We start from the raw sequence: 24119 nt of genomic DNA, 5'->3' as shown, positions 1-24119 counted from the left end.
ACACACATTTCGAGCCTCTTTTTTTCATGTATGCAAGTTTTATATACAAGGCCTCAAAATTTCTGAAACGAGGTCCAATTGATAGACAGTGCAAAGATAGTTATTTGGCCATAATACTAGAAGACCTGTTTTGGTAAAAACCAAAGGAAGCATTTGACCAGAAGAACCTGATACCAGCTATAAAGCATAGTGATGGAAATTTTATCAGGACCTTGGGAGCTTTCAGAGAGTTTTCTAAGAATTCTCTATTGTACCACTGGGTGCTTGAAAATAATGGCAGACCACCTGTCAGAATATCAAACTGGAGGGTTCTGGAATGCCTAAGTCAAAGCCTCGATCTGAATACCATTGAGATGCCGTGAGTTGATTTAAAACGGACTCTGCATGCAAGACACACACAGACATTACACAGTTGAACGAATTATGCTTTGAGGAGTGGGACAAACTTTCTTCACGTGGATATCGGAGAATGGACAGTTCAAGGAGAAGCCTACATCTTGTTGTTTCTGCCAGAGGGGCAGATTTGTTAGAACCAAGGGTGTAATTAACATTTTACACATGGAAATGACATCTGTTCTTTTTTCAAATATTCATTGTTTTCAATTATGTCACCTTTTATTTAAGGATACTGTTTTAAATGAACATCAAATCTCGATATGTTCACATATGTTAAAGAAAAAAACACTTAAAATAATATGAGTGATTGAATGGTAATTTTAAGCTAGGGGGAAATTGTCTATGTTTAAAACAGAAACATTTAAAATTTTTGGAGATATGAGTTTGATGAATCTACAATACTATGTGAAATACTTCAGCATAATATTTCACATAGCTAGTAATTTTAGTAAGGCATTTTTTTCTGCTTATATGAATTTCAACAGATTTTCTAACTAGAATTTTAATTTCTTCTGCAGATTGATTATACTGGCACTGATTCATCTGAACCTTGTTACAACTGCTCTATCAGAGAGAACTGGAACAGCACAATTCCGTGCACTTGTGAGGTCTCTTTCAATCTGGAGGAGCCCTTTGAGGTGATCTTTATCATGCATTTTGCAATGTATATGTACTCTAGGAGAATTTTAAATTTGATTAAAAATATTGCACGATGCCGTCTATCCCTTCCATTTGCAGTTTATATGAACAAGTCACTGGCTGAAACTTTTTTTTCTCTATCTCACGTGCTTACATCAAAGTAATGTGAGCGGTGTGATACAGTAACAGTTGATCAGGTGTTTGGGGTGTCTGTGTGTGAAAGTTCAAGAAGCACATGTACAGCATAACAAATGCTCATGGGTATTCCAAGAAACATTGCCAGCATACTCTAAGTTGAAATTGAAAGAGGACTGCTTAGAAAGCTAACATAGGGAGAATGTGCGGCACACAGCCTCCAGGTATGGTAATTAAACCCATAATGCTTGAACTGTAAAAAAACCCACTGTGCATGACAGTGTACTGTAGATTTAATATTTCTTCTATTTTTGTTTTATTGAAATGTGAAAATAAAAGCCAAAAGGATGCTGTTTCTAACTTGTGAAGCTAACAGGCTTCTTCTCTGAAGTAATAAAAGACAGAAACCCTTTTTTCAGAAAATGTTGATTTATACTATTAAATGTAAAAGTTCAATTATAATTTCATAACAGCAAAATCAGGTATTTGATAAATATAATTTAAAATGTTTTGCTGCAAGTGCAGTTTTACAATAACGTTGTAAAATATCCTAAATCTCTGTATTTATTAGTTAATGTGAAATATATAATATATAAGATAATATATATCACAAGTATGAAGATAGACGGGCATTCTTTTTAACAATACACAAGTTACATTTTAACATTTAATAAGGGAGTGCAGCTTGTCAGTGTTTTGGTAATGCATCTTCTGGTCCTAAAATTCTAAATTTATTATAAATGATGTGTCTTTTCTGTAGATCTGGCCCTGGCTGGATACCCAAGTTATCTGTCTCTCCTTCCCAGGCCATGGAGTGAGAGATACAAATTCAGAGATGGTGACCTTATGGCTCCTAAAGTTCACCAAACACTTGCAGGTGTTGGGACCTAGCACTTGGTTGTTGTCCGGTGTGGTTTAACTTGGGGTCATTCCATGTCAAATCAACCGATGGCCCACGCACTTCGGACTCTAAAATTTCTGGAAAAATTACCAGGTGCACCAATGTTACAAAAGAAACGCCCTGAAATGTTTTTTTTTTTTTTGATGTAAGATCAATAATTTGCAAGATACAGCCAGTTTACCCTGTCAATTTTAATCAGCCTCCTTTTTTCATCACATCACAAGTCCATAGCTCAAGAACTAAATCACAGAGCAAGCTCAGACTTTACATGCTTGTACATTAATTGGTACAGTATGTGACAAAATTAAAACACTTGGTCCAGATGACCCTGCGTGGTCAAAGCAGCTCCTTGAAATTGACCAAAATTTAATTAGTGTTTTTTGCTTAGCAATGTTTAGGCCTCAGAAACATATATTTGTTGCTTTTTCAGATAACTATATAGGATTTCTGATAAATAAATAATCAGAAAAGTAACTGTATCAGGGTTTGAACAGGGGTTGATAATCATTTTGGATTACATTTTCAAAGCACCTTAACAGCTGGTGAAAATGTGCAGATAATTTTAAAAAATATTTTTTATGTATTCTATATTGTCTCTTCTTTCTCAAAACAAACCTTACTTTTCTTATGCAAATCTTTCATGTTTATTTTCCATCCTAAACATAGTCTGAATGTGCCCTGTGTGAATAATGGTAATCATTGAGTTTTCAGTCAATAAGTTATCAAAATTGTCAAACTTTTCTTATATAGAAAATGATGATGTCATATCTAATTTTGCTGAACTGAGATTACGATTCTCCATGGCCAAAAGAGTACCTGGTATTCGAGAATACCACTTTCATATCCGTATTCGTCTTTCCATTGGCTACCTAGAGATGATATTTTTTGAGTGCCATTACAGTATGTCATTACACTGCTTAGTGCACCTGCAATGGTCAGTGGAAGCTGTACCAGCTTGATTTCAAATACAGAAGTGCCCTACGCTCTGCACTTCAGTTGAAACAGAAATGAAATTGGTCACATTCCTGCTCCTGCAATACCAAGATGTTAACATTTCATTATAACTAGTGTTGTGTTTAATGATAAATTAAGCAGCTGTTGTACATGTATTGTGCTTAATGTGCCTTTCGAGATTTTTTCTTTTCCATTAATCCTACACCCAAGTCAGTGATGAAGAAATTGATGATTATCATTACTGAAAAATGGTGAATCTAACCCATGCTTAGAATGGAAAATTAAAATGAAAGATTAACATAAGAAAAGTAAGACTTGTTTTTTTGAGAAAGAAGGCACCATGTAGGATACAGGAAATACAATTTTAAAAATGTCTGGACATACCAATAGTGCATTAAGTTGGTCTAAAAATTAGACGCAATATGATTTTTTTTCCACATTTGAGAGGTCTGCTGGTCAAACCCTGATGCAGTTTCTTGTTTGTTTATACCATTTAGAAAAGCCCTATGTAGGTATCTAAACATGGAAAAAATTTCAACAGGCCGTATCAGTTAGAAATATGCTTTCTGAAAGCCTAAGTATGACAAAGCCATGATGTTTTTTTCATTTTTGAAGGTCAGCTGTTACTCAGTGGTTTCAACTGGACCAAACATTTTGATTTTGTTACGTACTATACCTATAAAGGCACCAGTATGCAAAATTTGAGCCTGATAGGAGGTTTAGCTCTTGAGATATGGTCTTGTGAAAATGATGAAAAAATAAAGCCATGTTAAATTTGACACCCCTCTCCTCTTACAAAATTGGCTGTATTTATCTTACAACAAAAAAATTGTCTCCTGGATAGCCTGGTGGGGTTTTTTTTTTTTTCAGAATTTTTTGAGACCCAAGTACACGGGATTTCTGGAAAATCAGTTGATTTGACATGCAGTGACTCCTTAACTATACTTAACCCTTCAATAAAATTCCTAGGTTGACACCCTTTGCCCCCCAACCTTCTGTCACTGAACCCCTCAGAAAGATATAAGAATCTAGACTGAATTAATAGTAATATCGTATTTATTAAAGATCAAAAACAAAAGTAAAAAAGAAATTCAACCATTTGTAAAATATCTTCAAGGACCTCTTTGTTTCATATCTTAATGGGTTTTTACCTAAAATTTTTGTTGAAAGGTGTTTGGCAACTCCTACCTACTTAGCTTTTTCCCCACCCAAGACTTTACCTGCTGATATGTTGATAAAATTCTTATGAAGTAGACCATTTCGTTTTATGTCTAATAATCCTTAACACATACAGTATAGATCATATATACAAATTTGCACAAGTAATAATTCCTTATTTATAATTCTGTTTTCACTTATTTGTCAAAAGCTTCATACCTAATATTATCTAAAGCGGTGTTTCTTAAACTTTTCTCTTTTTTTCCTGGAAATTGTCGACGGGTTGATGGTTGTTTCCATTTTGCAAACCATTTATGACCCTTTCTTCTTCAGTACTATAGTGATTCACAAATCAGCATGACTCAATTTCAGACATCCCACAACACAAAATCAGTTGTGACCCATAGTTTAAGAAGCACTAATGTAAAACATCATTATTATGATTAAATAATGTGTTAATTGTTTCAAAGGATGATACTTGAGTATTAAAACGCTTGGTTAAAAAGCAGAATTTTCTGTGCAGCACTTGACAGAGGACTTGAGTACTGTAACTGCATAGTTCAAAGATAAAAAAAAAATTTATGCTGCACCTGACAGAGGAGCTGGCTTTAGTTGTTTAACTGACAATCTAACCCTCCTTGCCTTGCTTATTAGTATTTTGATTATTTTTTTCCTTAAAATATATCTGAAATGTTGCAAAAGCCTGAAGTCTGTCCCAACTGTTTTGGTCACAAAGCAGAAATCAACCCGCTTCCTCAAGTATGTCTTACCTCTGTGGAGGTTGTTCATTCTTCTTGTGTCGATTGTTTTAACACTTGTCAAAGACATGTGCATTAGATTACTTTTCTGTTCTTATCTTGTCCTGGATAATGGCCCCAGATAATAGGTGGTTCCTGCCTTGTGACTGATGCTGCTGGAGGAGGCACCAGTTCTCCACAGCTTTGGTTTAGGCTGTCATTTCATTTTACGTAGTGTAGTACTGCCATGTAAAAATCAACATGTAAAGCCAATAAACTGAGAAACGTATTCAAGGGTGGACAAATTGGTAGCCTAAATGTCAAAAACTACCCGTTTTTAAATTCTGGATCAACCAAACTACAAACTTAGAAAGCCCAGTGGACTATCAGTTGTTTTGGATCTTTGGTCCATGCAGTATGTTCTTAATCAAATGACAAGTACGTCACCCACTCACAAAAATATACTTTCCCTCCCTTCGGTGCTTTTGGTAATAGGTATGCAAACATGTACCCACAAACACACACTAGCAAGCAACATTACAAAATTGTGCAACATGTCTGTAATGCAAGCAAAAGAAACAATAGCATTAGCTGTAAAGCAACTGGGGCAGTAAAGGCAAGAATGGCAAGAGTTAATTGTATGCTCCTGTCATTTATCGTGATATAAAAAAAAATAAGCACTAATTAAAAAGAAATGAGAAAAGATGGACTGTTCCACTGTTACTTCAATACCAGTTACCAATGAAAGGAATCATAAATAGAAACAGCATTATGACAAAAATAAATAGAAAATAACTTAAAATACTGAAAGAACTTTCTCCAGCAGATTAAATACTGAGAATATTCTGCAACTAGTAAGTAGTGATGACTGCAGAGAGGGGAAAGCACCACAACTTAGTCAGGTAATGTACTGTGCTGTGTGCAGAAAACATTCAGAAATCACATATAAAAAAAAGATCCTTTGTTTGCAGGCAAAGTTAATTTTTAATGTTAAAAAGGTGAAAAAACACAATAATATTTGACTGTTTACTATACTAATCACCCTGCAGTTCCAAACCAATGCTGGTCATTTTAATTAAATTTACAACTTAAAACATACGCTGATGCAGTAGGTAACTTCAGTTGACAGGGTTTGCTTCTACTGAGAAAATTACCTAAGATATAGAGTACCTTGTTGGTCACATGTGATTTCAATGCTCCTGTCACAGATCATAAAGTGGTAAGCAAGGGAAAATGGAAATTTACCTTTTGAAATCAGAGGGCTATACTGCATTGCCCTATGCAGCCACAGAGAGGAAGCACATAAAATAATAAATTTCTACCATAAACCGATAATCTACTTTGGTCTTCTAACAGGTATACTCGAGGTTGTGAAAATGCTCCTTACTATAAGCCTGAAAGCTGATGGGTATGAATATTCTTTTTCAGGCCTTAACTTCATCATTACTAACATGAGGATTAATGTCCAAGTGTGGCATACAGTGGGATGCAAAAGTTTGGGCAACCTTGTTAATAGTCATTATTTTCCTGTATAAATCGTTGGTTGTTACGATAAAAAATGTCAGTTAAATATATCATATAGGAGACACACACAGTGATATTTGAGAAGTGAAATGAAGTTTATTGTATTTACAGAAATTGTGCAATAATTGTTCAAACAAAATCAGGCAGGTGCATAAATTTGGGCACCACAAAAAAGAAACGAAATCAATATTTAGTAGATCCGCCTTTTGCAGAAATTACAGCCTGTAAACACTTCCTGTAGGTTCCAATGAGAGTCTGGATTGTGTTTGAAGGTATTTTGGACCATTCCTCTTTACAAAACATCTCTAGTTCATTCAGGTTTGATGGCTTCCGAGCATGGACAGCTCTCTTTAACTCACACCACAGATTTTCAATTATATTCAGGTCTGGGGACTGAGATGGCCATTCCAGAACGTTGTACTTGTTCCTCTGCATGAATGCCTTAATGGATTTTGAGTAGTGTTTCGGGTCGTTGTCTTGTTGAAAGATCCAGCCCCGGTGCAGCTTCAGCTTTGTCATTGATTCCTGGACATTGGTCTCCAGAATCTGCTGATACTGAGTGGAATCCATGCTTCCCTCAACTTTGACAAGATTCCCAGTCCCTGCACTGGCCACACAGCCCCAGAGCATGATGGAACCACCACCATATTTTACTGTAGGTAGCAGGTGTTTTTCTTGGAATGCTGTGTTCTTTTTCCTCCATGCATAACGCCCTTGTTATGCCCAAATAACTCAATTTTAGTTTCATCAGTCCACAGCACCTTATTCCAAAATGAAGCTGGCTTGAGCATACCTCAAGCGGCTCTGTTTGTGCTGTGGGCAGAGAAAAGGCTTCCTCTGCATCACTCTCGCATACAGCATCTCCTTGTGTAAAGTGCGCTGAATGGTTGAACGATGCACAGTGACTCCATCTGCTGCAAGATGATGTTGTAGGTCTTTGGTGCTGGTCTGTGGGTTGACTCTGACTGTTCTCACCATTCGTCGCTTCTGTCTATCCGAAATCTTTCTTGGTCTGCCACTTCGAGGGTTAACTTGAACTGAGCCTGTGGTCTTCCATTTCCTCAATATGTTCCTAACTGTGGAAACAAGACAGCTTAAATCTCTGGGACAGCTTTCTGTATCCTTCCCCTAAACCATGATGGTGAACAATCTTTGTCTTCAGGTCATTTGGGAGTTGTTTTGTGACCCCCATGTTGCTACTCTTCAGAGAAAATTAAAGGAGGAGGGAAACTTACAATTGACCCCCTTAAATACTCTTTCTCATTATAGGATTCACCTGTATATGTAGGTCAGGGGTCACTGAGCTTACCAAGCCTATTTGAGTTCTAATAATTAGTTCTAAAAGTTTTGGAATCAATAAAATGACAATGGTGCCCAAATTTATGCACCTGCCTGATTTTGTTTGAACAATTATTCTGTAAATCCAATTAACTTCATTTCACTTCTCAAATATCACTGTGTGTGTCTCCTGTATGATATATTTAACTGACATTTTTTATCGTAACAACCAACGATTTATACAGGAAAATAATGACTATTAACAAGGTTGCCCAAACTTTTGCATCCCACTGTATTTTAATGTAGCTGTATGCAAAGACCACTGGCTATGGTCAACTGAAGGTGTATAACACTCGCATGACACTGTATTGAACGTATTGCACCTTAGAATTACCCTGAAGGTCAAACTGATGTTTTGGACAAAGAAACTAATTGGTGGGGTCTAAATTACTGTATGTATGAAAACAAAATTTGAGAACAAAACATGTATGTGTACAACTAAACTGTACCAATAAGCATTGCTTTAAAAAGATGCAAGTAAAAATCCACCCTGCATATAAAGCTGGGCTACCAGGACTATCAGGTTTGCAAAGCTGGTAGCCCCAGCAGACTACACTTAATACATTTAAACATTTATTCAGTCCCGTTTTTAGAATAGAATTTAGTGATATCTCTGATTTTTCTCTCACTCTTTCATTTCTAAATACACTGTCATTGCTAACAGCATTTTTGGAATTGGCATGTTAAAGGAGATTTTTGTATTTTAAGTGATTCGAGCAAAGGTAGAAATTTTACTTGTGATATAAAAGTGTTTCTTTAAAAAGATACTCACTAATGATTTATAACATTGCAATTGTATTTCAGAGCAATGTTTTTATGTACTACGGACTTTCTAACTTCTATCAGAACCACCGACGTTATGTGAAATCCAGGGATGATAGTCAGCTAAATGGTGACATTTCTTCTCTTACTGTAAGTTGTTTTTTAATCTTTTTCTTTTCTTACTACCTATCATCAGTACCTTTTGTATTTATTGTTTGCTTATTATATAAACTCAACATCAAAATATACTACTTGTGGTCTTTTTGAATAATTAAATTTTATAATTATTTGCAGAAAATATCTAACAAACCTTTTGAGATTTTAGACAGAAATCTGTAAAAGTGGCAAAGAAATACTGAAGGGTGAAATCTAAACTTAAGTTGATGTCAGTTTCCATGACTAGACCAAATGTAAAAATTGTTATTAGAGGTCTAATTTGCATAGCGTTAATGTTTTAAGGTCTTTAAAGAAAGTTTAATATATGTGTTTTGTTTTAATTTATGAGTAAGGTATTATAACCGTTTGTTTAGTTCTATACTATACAGTACATTCATGCAAATAAGGTGCCATTACGTAGTAAAAACCATAAATCCCTGTGAACCTCTGGGATGTCATGTTGGCTGTATATGTAGTATGTTGCTGTGCTTGTTGTTTCATTTGAAAATACAACAATACAGTACAACAATATTGAATTGAAACATAATATAGTCCAAGTAGTTTCATCCAATTCAGGATCGTCGGTGGCTACTGAGTACTGATTTTGTAGTGTTCTTATAGTATTTTTTGCAAAAATATGAAATCTATGTCCAATTTTATTATTTTACAGAAAAATAAATCCCACACTTGTAATTTGTTCTTTGATATTTTTATTCTAATACACTGTTAGCCACTACGTGGCGCACTGCCACCCTAACTCAGACACAGACAGACAGGAGCCAAGTTTGCCACACACCACACGTTTATTTGCAGTTTTCTCACCAGTCGACATTAGCCATAACCACAATGCAGCACCACCAACACCTTTCAGTCCCATCTGGGATGCCAATGTAAGCCACTAGGGGGCGCACCGCCATCGTAACCCCAACACAGACAGGCAGGAGACAAGTTTGCCACACACCACACGTTTATTTACAGTTTTCTTACCAGTCGACAATAGCCATAAGCACAAGGCAACATCTCTAACACCTTTCAGTCCCTTCTGCCGCCAGTCCTTCTCCCTCCACTCCTCTTCATGCTTTGTCCTCTCCTCCCAACTCTGGCCTCTCATGGAGTGAGGCGGCTCCTTTTTATAAGGCACCTGGATCGACTCCAGGCGCCTAACGAGCTTCTTCTGACCACACTTCTGGGTGTGGTGGAAGCATGACCAAATAAGGCCCTGGTAAGGTCCAACAGGGTTGAGCCTCCATGCTCATAACCCCTGGCCCCGCTGAAAACCCTGGGGGCTGCCCTCTATCGGCCTGGACAAGAAACAGTCCCGGCAATCCTCTTTCCCCAGGTCCTTCCACAGTTTGGGTGTTCTGGCCAGGCAAGGGTCATGGCCATCCGCCACAACACTGAAAATCAAAATGTTTTTTTAAATAAATATGACATTGTTTTATGCTAGAAGACCATCTTAAAAAGAAAAGGAAATATGCATTTATTTTCAGTCCCCACACTTAAATACTTTGCCGCAGTAACAGCTGTATGTTTTTTGAATTAAGTGTTTACCAAATGATAAATTTTCTTCATGTTAAGGTTAGTTGGGAGAACACAATTATAGTGATAAACTTTGATTTTCAGTAATATATACTGTGTATATGTACAGTATATTTGTGTGTGTATATATATTTATACACTATATATACATCATTTTTTATATATTAAACATACAAGTTTAAATTGATGTTGCTAATTTTTTTGTAAATTAAATGTCTAATTGTGTAATTGTATATTTCATTTGATTCTTGCAAGAACACGTGTTTGCTTGTTTCTTGAAATGTCAAGCATAAAAATTTTGCTTTAGATCTTCCCCCCCATACAATATACTGTATGACTCTCTTTTTATTGTCCTGTCTTTATTGCACATCTTTATGTAGATTTTTTCAAAGATGTTTTAAAGAAATATGTTTACATTAATAAAAGTGTTAATTCAGAAACCTCAATTATTTTTTTTCCATATTCTAATTGTCTTACTGAATTTAACATTTTTTGGATTAACATCTAGTAACTTTAGTTTTTAATATCTGACCTCTGTGTAAATGTATCAGTGAAGTAACATTTGTGTTTTCTTTTTACAGAACCCTAGCAAAGAGTGTGAGCCATACCGTGAAAGTGAGAAAAAACCGATAGCTCCTTGTGGAGCCATAGCCAACAGCCTGTTTAATGGTAACAGACCCCATAACAAATTTATTATTCCAAAAACTGTGATACTTTTTAGTGTTTCCAACCTCAGAAGTGATGTCTGTAAGGGGGAATATATGTTTTAATGAGCTTTAAGTGAACTAAAGCTTTTAGTGCAATTTCTGGTTAAAAATGTTGAAAGTATTGTGAATTTTCTTGTGAAGTATTTGAAATATAAGAAAAAACAAAACATTTTTGAGGATGTTTAGCTAATGAAATAATATGAAATAAATAAGAACAGTGGTTGATAAAAACCATTAATTTAATTGAATGCTAATTCATAATTTATTGTTCAATATACACTTATACATATATTCAAGTGTACATTATACATTTTTAGCAGACCTTGCATAGATTATTTGTATGAATAATTAAAGTAACTTTGTAAGTGAGTTTATAAATGAAGTAATAAAATCTACTATATTTACACCATACTATTCTTTAACGAATTACTAAAATAATTATGTTAATTGCTGTCACAGTGTTATTTCTGCCCATTTTTCTGCCCTTGATTAAAATATGGTTATTTTCATTTCAAATGTAAATTCCTTTAAATGCCTAACAAAGAATGTGACAAAAAAGGTGGACTGTTTTTGATATATATTTTGTAGTACATTTTGCAGTGCTTTTTGAAAATCTAAATATGGAATTTATAATGTACTTAGAGAGTATAGGTTGATCTGTGAAATTCATCAAAGTGTTTTTCACAACAAATATGCTCTATTTGCTTGTGACATTGTTCGCTGAATATTTTCCAGGAAATCCGGCTTATGTGAATATGTTTTACTCAGCACTCCATGATGCTTTGCAAGGCCAGCATGACCTCACAGAGCTGCACCAGCCATGCGTGGTACTTTAACTCAAGCCTATTGTAAGCTCGTTGTTGTCATGACCCAAACAGTACTTCCTGCTTGTGTTAATAATAATAATAATAAAAAAAGCATTATTTTCATTTGCTATGGTTCGCTGCTGCTGGTTTGCAAGTGGGTTGCCTAAGCAATGACAATGCGCAATGCTTTCCCGATTCTAATTGAGCTTATTTCACAAAGGGGAATCCCTACTTCTCCATTTGTGCTGTGAGTAGGTTGTCAGTGAATTTAAAAAGGCAAAATTGGGTCATGGGATCATAAAGGCTGAGAAATGCTGCACTAGCTGACCATCAACACCAGATATATAACTCTGATCCCTGTGTGCTAGCAGTGGAGCACAGCATGGTTAATTTACATTAATTATTCAACATGAGCCTAGGTATAGTCTCAAAACGAGCCTTAAAGGATCCCTCTCTCTGTTTTAAAATGAAACCCCATTAAAATAGTAATAATGAAAAAATTATTATGATATGAAAGTCATTTCTTCTTAATAGAAGAAAAATGTGCAAAGCATCTGTACAAATACCTGGGAAGCTGCACCCAGAGCTGTGGCTTTAAACAATAGAACAGGCTAGTCCCACACTGCTGCTGCTTTATGGCACAGCTAATGTGTGCAAGAAGATTGGAACTATGCTCAATGATCTATAATGAGCGCAATGATCTATATTTTACTTATTTGTTGCTAGTTTGTGATTGTTTGTTTGTTGTATTTTGTTTGTGGTATTCATTCCATTTTTGTCTTTTTTTGTTTGAGGCAAGGTGTCGCAGTGGTTAGAATTGCTACCTCACAGCTCAGATCACACTCTTGGCCACAATAATTGGTCCAGCCAAGCTGGCAAATGCTTCTCTAACCCTCAGGGATACTTAAAAGAACACTTCACCATTATACCCCTCTCAAAAGTTGTTCAGTTTTTCCTTCCACATTGACTTCAACATATTTTACAGAGTTGGACCAAATTCCCAAGCTCAGGGTTCACTCATCATTAACAGAGAGGTTTAAAAACTTGAGTAGTATCATGTGTACTTTGGCTGTTTGTATTGTTGATGTAAAACTTGAATGCAGACTCTCTTATCATGATAAATTTTTGCACTGATACATTTCAGTGTAGATCATGTTTAATATCTGTAAGGCTTAGTAATAGTTTTAGGATGGAAGGGAAAATTGAATTAGCTGTACTTATTCAGGACACAATATAAAATGTTTTTGGTCATGTTATGATTATTTTGAACATAACCAATATGAAAGGAGATTCCTTTTAAAGCAAGATTCTGAACGCTATTACAGCATCCATTTTTTCAATCAGAAACTTTTTTATAATGGGGAAACAGCTAGTGAAATGGTTAAATATGCCGAAGACTACACAGTATATTCTTTATTACAGGTTTAGTTTTGAATTATCTTATGCTTAGTATCTGAGTGTATGGCAGCAAAGTTTGCTACATGCTCAAGTAACAAGTGGGCTTATTTAAGATATAATTGTGCTAAAAGTATGAGAAAATGTTTCTTTAAAAATGTTTTTAATGATAAAAATAAAATTGTAAAATTTAATGAAATGAAAAAGAACAGGCAGCTAAGATATTTGGAAAGGCTAAAATTCGGTGACCTAGTTAGAAAAAAATAGCAATGGAACTCTTTTATTGTGTACTTAATACGGGGCTCCGCCCCCTGCTCACTTCGCTCACCAACCCCTGGGTTTGGTTAACCGGATATACAATTTAAAGAGATTATTATTTTCATGGGAATTGTTTACATAAACTTTACTTTAAAACTTCAGTAAAAACAATACTTGGAATTCATTTTTCTTCAAGATCATATTGAATTTTGATTCCGTGTTTGGACTTGCATCATGACAATGCAACGTATAACTGCCCATGAGTGAATCTTGTTTCTTTCTCTCTAATAAATAAACTGACTTTTTTGAATGTTTATTCCTGTGATTTGTTAATTGTCGTAGCAAAAGCTATTTTCACAGGAAACTGTAAACGTTTTAATACCAAGATCTCCTTTTGAATCATGCTTTGCTTTTGGATATACATGAATCTCAACTTTGTCTTTGATATCTCCATCTTTCAAAACTATTATCGCTGACAATTCGTTACATTGGTTTATTATAAATGCAACCGTGATCTTTCGGATTCAAATAGTAATCCAAGACAATTTCTTTGTCCGTGTTTTGCAGATAAATTTAGTGTAAAGTGCGATACTTTGGACATAACTCTTTTGATTCTATGTTGCATCGCTTCTCCATGATTATAAATATACACCCGACCGAATTGTGGTTTCTTCAAAATTAAACTAACCGTAGCTTTAATTGTTGTAGGACCACAGATTCTCATAGTGTATGGTCTATTATTTTGTAAATCTACGTTTTGTGCATTAAATGATTATTGTAGGTTTGGATATTTTGCCTGTAGTGTTTGCGGATTTCACTTTCTCCAAACAACAAATCTTTCAATTCTCCTGGACATGCCTCTTCACTGGGAAGAAACTCTACTTTTCCCTGTTGGCAACACTAATTAGATGATCTACAAGTCTCTGACTTAAACTTTAAAGCCTTACAGTACATACTTCTAACCTATGTCCATATATTTGATTTCTTTTTGCTGTTCCGTTATTTCACTGAGGAGTAATTTCCATTTGTTAGCGCTAATGCGATCTTTATCTTTTTTTGAGCTTTTCGAATTCCACTGCTTTCATAATCGCTAACCTGCTCTGCATGTGTATCGCGCCAATGTTTTTGAACATATTTATTTCTTTGTCTTTTATTTCTGACCCCGATTGGACCTGCAAGGTTTTCAGTTCCACTTGGTCCGGGCTGATTATTACTTTCCTTATTTTCAGAATTCACACATAGTTATTTTTCTTCTTTGCATTCTTTTCTGTCCAACGCTTTTGAGTCTCTTTTCAACGTGCTGCTCTTTCTTCTTCGCTTAGTTGATGTGTCATCTAGAACATACATAATTATTATCCTCATAAAATTTATAAGATCTGAGAAAGCAGGAAGTGTGTCTGCCAAAAGCATTGACACGACTGAGAGGTTAGATGACCATGGTCTTGTTTGAAAATGGTTGTAAGTAGGGCGTACTTGAAAGAATCTAATGGCAAAAGTCACCATCTCGTGAGACGTGCTTCCAAAGGTTGTAAGTATGGCGTGACCTGAAAGAATTTCATGTTAAAAGTCTTCGTCTTGCAGGACTTCATTCCAAAACGTCTCTTCAAAAAGTCACGTTTTGCCCAAAGAGTTTTTTATTATAATAGAGAGAAATGTTATACTTTTAGAATGCTTATGGTTAAATGTTTTTTCTTGATAAAGCAGCATTATTGCCTCTTAATCTTATGCCCAAAATACCTGCTATTTTGTTTTGGATACGTATTCATGAATTTATGTTTCATGAAAATGCTTTACATAACCTGTTTTCAAGAACTATTAAAGTGTTTCATGTTCCTGATGATGTATTGCCTTTGAAAATGTGAAGGAGTAGTTTTTAATTTGGGAAATGTGATTATTTCAGCAAACACATTACAATTCCCTCTAGCAAATGTTACAAATATGTGAGGTGTTTTTAATCTGGCTTATTTTCCATATTTAACTTGTTTATAATTCATTTATTTTTTTATAGATACATTGAAGTTGTTTTTTATTTTTCCCAATGGATCAAAGTCTGAAATACCTTTGATCAAGAAGGGAATTGCTTGGTGGACAGACAAAAATGTTAAATTTAGAAATCCAGGTGGAAACAGCAATTTAACCGCTGTTTTTTCAGGTAATACTTTATAAAGTTTTGTTTTTTTTTTGGTGTTTCATACAGTATAATCTACTATATCTTATACACTTCTTTCTTTAGGTACTATCAAACCTGTCAACTGGAAAATACCTGTGTATGAGCTGGATACAGACCCAGAAAACAATGGGTTTATAAATGAGGATTTTATAGTGTGGATGCGTACTGCAGCCCTCCCAACATTCCGTAAGCTTTACAGATTGATTGAGAGGAAGAATTCAATTGCTCCTGCTCTTGCACGGGGAAATTACACACTGGAAATTATTTACAGTATCCTTTTCAAAGCAATCATAGCTTCACAATCCTGAAGTAAAGAAAAACAAAATTATTGCTTTTATAATGCTGGTTAAAACAGTATATAGATAAATATATGTGGTATGTATAGATATTTGAAAGTTTACGTGTTAATGAAACACTGCACTTGATATTTTTGTTTATCATGAAATAATCATAGTCCCTTTGCATTATTTCATTAGTTTTTAAGTTATCTAAAGGCCCCGGTTTTTTAGTGTTTAAATATGCCACTAAAACTGACTTCTTTCCATAACTTTAACATTCCTTTACAACAACAAGGCAAAAAAAGTAACCTGTATTCCACAGGTCTAACAATTGAATAAAACATTTGACCAAATTAGTTGTTTCATCAGAAACATACAAGAAAAACACAATTTCCCCCAGGGATTTCACTGCCACCTAAACATTTAGTTCCATTTATAAGTGGATAACAGTTGTGGCAAAATGAACAGTGCATGACTACATCTAGTGATAACTAGATTTAATTATTTTCCCCCTTGGCTTACATGAAGAGTAGTAACTCCTTTATTTTAGTATCACACAGTTGTGTAAAGGTTTTTCAAGTACCTAAACTTAAAAATAAAATGCTTTCACTGATCAGACTAGTGCATTACTTTAGTTTTGTTGCCGTAGTCTTTCATTTGTTTTACTAGTATTCTTGCTTGACAGGACAGTGTTCTACATTTGTCCACACCTACAATCTATAAAGGTCTCCGCTTGAGCAACAGAATCCAGCTTTATTTCGATACTAGTGTGAAAGGTACCCAGTGTTGCCTGAAGTGGAGATAACAGGAAATTTTAGAATGAACTATAGCTTATTTTGTACCCCTATACAAGTGATGAATCTGTGCAAAACTCAGTGGAGATAGATTCAGTTTGCATACTGAGCAAACACAATCAAAGGTAACTGGCATCACCCTTGGTTGGGGGCACCACCCAAATTTTAGAACAAGAACCTATCATTTGATCTTCCCCTATACAAATGAGAAATCTGTTGAAAATTAGGAGAGCATAGGTTCAGTGGTGTGGACTTGCATACCGGACAAATACACATACAAACGCACATTCCATCCCTTTTTCTTGAAATGTCCAAAACCAGTGCTTTTATAGTATAACATTTTTATTGTCTACACTTTTTATTTTAAAGAGTAGACATTTCTCTGTAGCATACCATTTCAAAGATGAAATAAGAAAGGAAGGTGTTTTTTTTACTTCATAACTAATGCATTATATTAAATTGTAGTAAATTAAGTAAAATCTGTTATTTAACAAATATGACTTTTGTAAATTGTTTATAAAATGTTATTTTTTGTAATGTATGAAATTGTTTTTCTTTATTATCATAAGAACAACATAATGTTGCTGTGTAGAGCTTAATTATTTTAAGAAAAATTCCACCATATTCAGGTAAATATTTGTGGAAATGAATGAAGAAAATTACAAGTGAAGTAAATATTGAAATTGTGTTTGTGTCTGTGTCAAGCTCAATGCCAGCCAAGAATTACTGACACATATCTCAAAAGAAGATAGATAAATCAGAAATTTGGATAAGAAAAAGAATAAGTGACAGATATTGGTGCCACTTTATTTTGTAATGGTATTTTGGAAAGACAGAACTTTACTTTTAGATATATTCACTTCACGGGATAGGCGACGAATGTAAAGTTACATGAATGGAGAAAATATTTTGAGGAAAATTTGGCTTTATTTTCTGCAGTTGAAAGTTATGATTAGAATATTGGATGTGCCACATCCCTATTAAAGTTTGCTGTATTTTCATGGCCATTGACAAATAGACTTTGCCCAGTTGCAAACCCTCCCACTCCATATAGCTGCAAATGTCATTATAAGGCACCATCTCCAGGGATAGAAAAGCAGTGGCACCACAAGTTTCCAAACAAAACTTGTTTTCTGGGTGTACAGCCTGGCAGTAGACCAGTGTTCTGATTGGAATCTGTCATGAAGTTTGCAGATATTGCACACAAGCAGGTTATTATAATATTAGAACAATTAGAAGAACAGGCTATTCAACCCATAAAACCTCATCAATACTATTAATCTAATTTCTTCTAAATAACCTAAAATAACTACTTCATAACATAAGACAATGGCAATAGTTCTCTGTTTGAAATAAAACAAATATGCACAGTTCTTTTGTAATATAGAGAACAAAATCACACATAGTATTCTAGATGAAGTTTCACAAGTATGTTATATAGCTTAAGCATAAACTCCCTTGACTACACACAAGGGGCTATATAGCCTAACAGACTATTACCCTTCTTAATCGCTTCTCCAACTATTCTAGATGCAGATAGTCCAGAGCCCACAGGAATTCCTAGATTTGTTTCATTAGCACTACTTTCACATTTCTGAGTTGTTTATTAAAATCAAGCATGTTTGGTTCAGACATGTAGTACATTATTACAATCATTGTGTATATATACAATTATACAAGGCAAAGGTTTTCCTACAGTAGATCTGTTACAATTTGCTACGAATGTCAGAGGTTGCAGCATCACAATCGAAGAACAGGGGAGGGAGGTTCTCCCTTTGATGTTTTAAGCACTGTGATTGAAGAGTTGTGTGGGGGGTGTTGGTTCCCTCTTGATGCTTTCAGCACCACAACCAAGTGTGGGAGGTTGACAGTGCAGAACAGATAAAGTTAGTACATATCTAAGAGTGCCTGTGGTCAACAGTAAAAAAAATAAATAAAATTTAAAAAAATGATGCTTGTTAACCATTGAGCTTTGCACCTTCCTTGAGCTTTGCCAGACTTTCCTTTTCTATTTCACAACATGACTGTCCATCCATCCTGTTGGTTAGTGTTGCTATTCACGTGGCCCATCATTCATTTCTGGTCCATCCATCATTTGTATAAACCACTCTCTCAGTGTGGCACAGAACATGCAAGTCCATATAATAATAAACATTGACAAAGAAAACATCCTTACTCTTCACTAATAGTGATGCTCAGCCTTTTCTTCAATAATGGCTTAAAGTATACATGGTGTATGTTTAGCTTACTGGCTATAGTTACTTAGATCAGCCCAATCAGCTTTTATGTAATGAGACATTTCCCTGATGAACAGTGTTTTTTTTTTTTTACAGTTTTTATATGTAAATGTTTATCACAATATCAATATAAAAAAGAAATACTATTGGGCAGTAGAGCTTTTTGAGTGCATATATGTTTTTTCCATTTTCTTTCCCACTGTAATGTCTGTGATTTGCTTTTTAAAAAACAGCCTGAAGACTGCCTTGTTTTCCTATACAGCATACAGATTACCCCGTAGACAAATTTGAAGGACGTAAAAGAATGATCCTAAGCACAATTTCTTGGATGGGTGGCAAGAATCCATTTTTGGGCATTGCCTATATCACCGTTGGCTCTGTGTGTTTCTTCCTGGGTGTTGTCTTGCTCATCATCCATCACAAGTATGGAAATCGCAACAACAGTGCAGACATCCCTAACTAAATACAAAGTGGTCCTGCCTAAGAAATCTACTCTGCATGTGCAATACCAGAAATGCCAGATTTGACCACTAGATTGTAAACCATAGAGGATCAAGTTCTTCAAAATGTTTGTTTTTGGTTATTCTTCAATATTTTAGCTTGTATTTGAGATGGACCAGTTCATAGCATGCTAAGTTTGAACTGTTAGGTTCAAATCACTCTCATCACTGTCTATGTTTCATTTTGAACTCAATATTATCGTCTGTTCAGTTGGGCATACCTTTTACGTCAATGCAGCGTAGAGCCTCTACTTTAAATGTCAAAATGATCTTCTCTTTGGTCTATCTCAGATGAAGCTTTTAAACAACATTTACAAAGTACTGGGAAGGGCTTCTATACTGGGCTTGCAGAGAACAGCTTGTGTCATCAATTATGTGAATATAAATATTTTAATGCCATTCCAAGAAAATGGTATGCTTTCCCAAAGCTTTAAAGCTAATTTATTAGGTTCCTATTAAGTGAATGTATGGGCTTCTCTCATTAGGTGTAATTTTTGTTTCTTTGGGTGAAAAAAAAAAAAAATCTTTACCTCAAGTTTTTGTTCTTGCATTGAGTCTTGATGTGATGTGTACTGTATAGTAAAACCAGGAGCAAAAGTGCAACACCAGACAGGTAAGAATCCTTCCTTCTGAATTTTTACATATAGATTTTATTTTGTGTTTTTAAGAGGTCATAGTAACTGGAGAGAAGGATGTACTGATATTGAATTTACAGATGTGCAGGCTTCTGTTGAGTTTATGTTGTGATTTTTTTTTTTTTTTTTACCTTTTTATCTTCTTTTAGGAAGTTTTACTATGTTATATATTTTCACCTGTTATAAAATTATCTGAAACTGTAGGTTTTTTTTTTGTTTGTGAGCAAAGAAAAAACAATTTAGGGACCAATATTACCATTGTTTTTGTCTGACAGTAGGTTTCTTGTATGCTCTCCAAATTATATTTACCTGAAGCATGAAAAGAATAGGTAAACTGCCAAGTGCATTCACAACATTTATTCCTCGGCCAAGTTTTGCACTTTAAGTATGCAATTTATTTATTAATATTACAAAATGTTCTACTCTAAATCTAAAAGTCATTGGTTAGTCCTGTATAGCTAGTTATTAAATAATTTATGAATCATGTATTTGAAATTTATCTTGGAGATTTCTTGGTTGCCATAATAATAAAATTTGAAAAAATACATAATTTGTCTGTCATTAGTTTCAAAACGGTTTGTCAAAGTGATGATCTTCATTATTGAAGCATTAGTGAGGTATAACTCATTTTCTTTATATAAAGTTTCTGGTGCATCTTATTTAAATATAGCTCATTTTTTGACCAAAAAGACCTTCACTTTTGATCCTGTTTTTTTTTTTCTTTTCTTTTTGTTATCCATACTTCTCTAAAGATTGGATCAGTGTCGCATATGAGTGAAAATTTGGCATTGTGGTACAATGTAAACATAACCCTAATAATGTAATTGCCTACCCATGTCTTAGGATAAATAATGAGTTTCAAAGTTTCAACTTAAAAAAAATATATATATTATTTAGTTAAGAAAGGCAGTGGAAGAAAGAAAAGTGTGTTGTCATGCCCTATGTGCATTCAGTGTACATGTAGTACATCTACTGTATACCAGTAAGAAAGCACATCAAAAAGACAAAAGATGGAAATAATATCATGCAGAATAACTGAAGTAAAAGTAATTCATAAAACACACATTTATAAAAGGTCTTGCCTATTAAAAAAACACAAAAAAAACCCAACTTGTGCTATGTTATTCCAGTAGACGAAAAATAAGTTTACTTGATTCAGTTAATTTCCAGCTCAGGACGTTGGAGAAACACGTGGTTGCTTGTTGATTTTCTTCTTAACTAAAGATTGGCTTGAATTATTTTTCATGTAACTCTAAAAGTGTAGGTAATTTGTATTCTGCAGGGGACACATGGACTCTGAATATTAGATTATTTTATATCAAGCTTAACATGAATCCAGAATCACTGACTCACACTTTAAAACAGGTGGTGAAGAGCAAAGCGCACAAAACTTTAGACGAACAAAGGCAAATGTTTTTTTTTTTATGCTGGTTTTTCTTGGAATAAATGGATACATAAGCACCATATCAACTTCACAATAGTCTCTGCTACAGCAGGGATAAGGGCAAGTTTCCTGTCTGATGCTTAGGATCCATCTGTCCAGCTGTGTCCAGGTGGCCTAGCTCAGCAAAATGGTCAGTAGGCTGGATGGTGTAATAACTTCCAATAAGACTGCATTTTTCTTTCGCCTTGTTCCAAAATTGTTTATAACATTTCTACATCATGCACCTCTACATATGCATCTCAAATTGTGACCATTTCTAGGCCTACAGCATTTCTGCTTTCTCTCTGGTTGTGTACATTTTATATAATGTGTCTGATATGCCCAGCACGAGTTACACAATTTTTATACAAGCTAACTCTGTGTTAAATTATTAAAATATAGCAACAATTATTATCTTGCCTGAAGAAGTGGCCTGAGTTGCCTCGAAAACTTGCATATTATAAACTTTTTAGTTAGCCAATAAAAGGTGCCATTTTGCTTGACTTTTCGCTTTGTATAACCAATAAATGTATACATTACAGTGAAATACTAATTATTGATTATTTACTGCACTTTTTTTACACACTGCATTATGATTTAATCAGGTATCACATCACTCTAAATATAGTGCAACTGCCAAAGGTGATTACAAACTGAGCCAAGTATTTTTTTATTTATAAAAATACATAACCTATAACCAATTCAAATACGAGAGGGGACCCAAAAATAATCAGAATTTTGTTGTTGTTAGGTTGGTATTTGTAGTGCGTGGTTGGGCTGCTAGGGTGATCTAGTTACACTCCTCACACGTCAGTCTGCCAAGTGCCATCAGTCTGGAAGGTTGTGCTTGTGTTCAGTGAATTTTGTAAAAGTAGTTTTGTGCAAGTGTCGTTTTTTTTATGATGGCCGATTATCGTGAGCAACGCGCGGCAGTGAAATTTTGTTTTCTTCATGAAAAAAGTGTTGCAGAAACTATTACTGAAACGGTATGACAACCCTGAACCACCCACCCTACTGACTGGATTTAGCTCTGTGTGATTTCTTTTTGTTCCCTCGGATGAAAAAAGACTTGAAAGGAAGGCGTTTTGCTGACGTCGAAGAGGTAAAACAAGAAACGACCAGAGCATTAATGGGCATTACTTCAGACGAATTTAAAAAATATTTCGAACAATGGAACAAACGGTTAGGTAAGTGTATTTCCGGCAATTGAGAGTACTTTGAAGGAGACTAATTGTAGTTTGTACAGAAAATTAAATTAAACATGTTTTTAAAATATTTCCGGTTATTTTTGGGACCCGCCTCGTATATGGGAAATCAGTGTTATGTCAGAACTTGCCAAATTTAGGTAGCAAATATTTCTGTCATTGTCTGGTGGGACAATGCTTTGGAGCACCTCAGTTTTTCTTCACATTTAATCAGTTCAAATGCAATGAATGTTCTGAAATGGTTAAAAGGTAAGCAGGTAAATTACCAGAGATTTAATTTTAAAGTTTAGGTTAGCAAAAACTGAAAAAAAAGGAAATTTCAGAATATTACAAATGGGCCTTCTCCAGGAAGGAATAGTTGGGTTACAACCTATAGATATTCTACAGCAAATAAAGTAAATTGAGCCTAGCAAGTTGAAGCAAACAAATTCTACAGGTGTCCCAGCTTCTTTTGATTACTTAAAAACTCGTCTTTCTTAAAGCAGAGTTGGAACAGACTGAGTTACTTCACTCTCTGAAGTAGTACACTGTGTGTATGTGTGTGCATGTAGTGGCAGTTTATAACAAGTTAGAACAGTTCATGAGTGTTCCTAATTCCTGGTGAAGTTAGTTGTAGTGTCCTAAATGAGAAAAAATGTTTACTCCCAAGTATAAGACTAAATTTGCATTGCAAGATTTTTGAGCTATGTAGGACAGTGTTTGTGCAATATGGTGCTTGAGAAGTACAAGCACAGGTCACAAAACTTTGCAGGTGAGTAGCCCTACACTACCATACTAACCATTCTGAATACTTCAGTGTTAACTTTATAGAGTCTTCCTTATTAAAGGATGGCTCAGAGAATTTTACTATTATAAAAATGCAAAATAACAAGAAACTTAACAGAATTAATTATTCAAGCTTATAGATTATATAAAGGCTACATGACAGTGTACCCTGATCAGCCACAACATTAAAACCACTGAGAGGTGAAATGAATAACATTGATTATCTTGTTACAATGGCACCAGTTAAAGGGCTGGATAAATTAGGCAGCAAGTGAACAGTCAGCTCTTGAAGGTGATGTTTTGGAAGTAAGAAAAATAGACAACCATAAGGACTGGAGTGACTGACAATGGCCAAATTGTGATGGCTGCATGACTGGTTTGGAGTATCTCCAAAACAGCAGGACTTCAGGGGTGACCCTGGTTTGCAGTGGTTAGTACCCCCAAAATAGGTCTAAAGAAAAACAATAGGGTCATTAGCACCCAAGGCTCATTGATATGCGTGGAGAGTGAAGGCAAGCTCATCTGGCTTATTCCCACAACTTAATGCTGGCCATGAGTAAAAGGTGTCAGAACTCACAGTGCATCACAGCTTACCGCTTATCTGTAGACCAGTCGGAGTGTCCATGCTGGCTCCTGTCCACTGACGAAAATGCCTACAATAGGCATGTGAGTGTCAGAACTGGACCATGGAGCAATGAAAGAAGGTG

At 35.0% G+C, this 24119-nt stretch overlaps 1 protein-coding gene across 1 annotated transcript in view; it reads left to right on the top strand.

The window, feature by feature from the left end:
• LOC120525614 (cell cycle control protein 50A-like) overlaps positions 1–20564 on the top strand; it is a 40013-nt gene extending 19449 nt beyond the window's left edge. The window contains exons 2-7 of the mRNA XM_039748038.1: positions 915–1034; positions 8587–8694; positions 10821–10908; positions 15414–15557; positions 15639–15845; positions 19154–20564. Of these exons, the coding sequence (XP_039603972.1) occupies positions 915–1034; positions 8587–8694; positions 10821–10908; positions 15414–15557; positions 15639–15845; positions 19154–19347 (861 nt within the window). The 3' untranslated portion in view covers positions 19348–20564. The remainder of the gene's footprint in view (positions 1–914; positions 1035–8586; positions 8695–10820; positions 10909–15413; positions 15558–15638; positions 15846–19153) is intronic.
• Positions 20565–24119: the final 3555 nt, after the last annotated feature.

Source organism: Polypterus senegalus, chromosome 3 (genome assembly GCF_016835505.1).
Source record: "Polypterus senegalus isolate Bchr_013 chromosome 3, ASM1683550v1, whole genome shotgun sequence".
NCBI classification, from domain to species: Eukaryota; Metazoa; Chordata; class Cladistia; order Polypteriformes; family Polypteridae; genus Polypterus; species Polypterus senegalus.
This window is presented reverse-complemented; position numbering and strand designations above follow the sequence as displayed.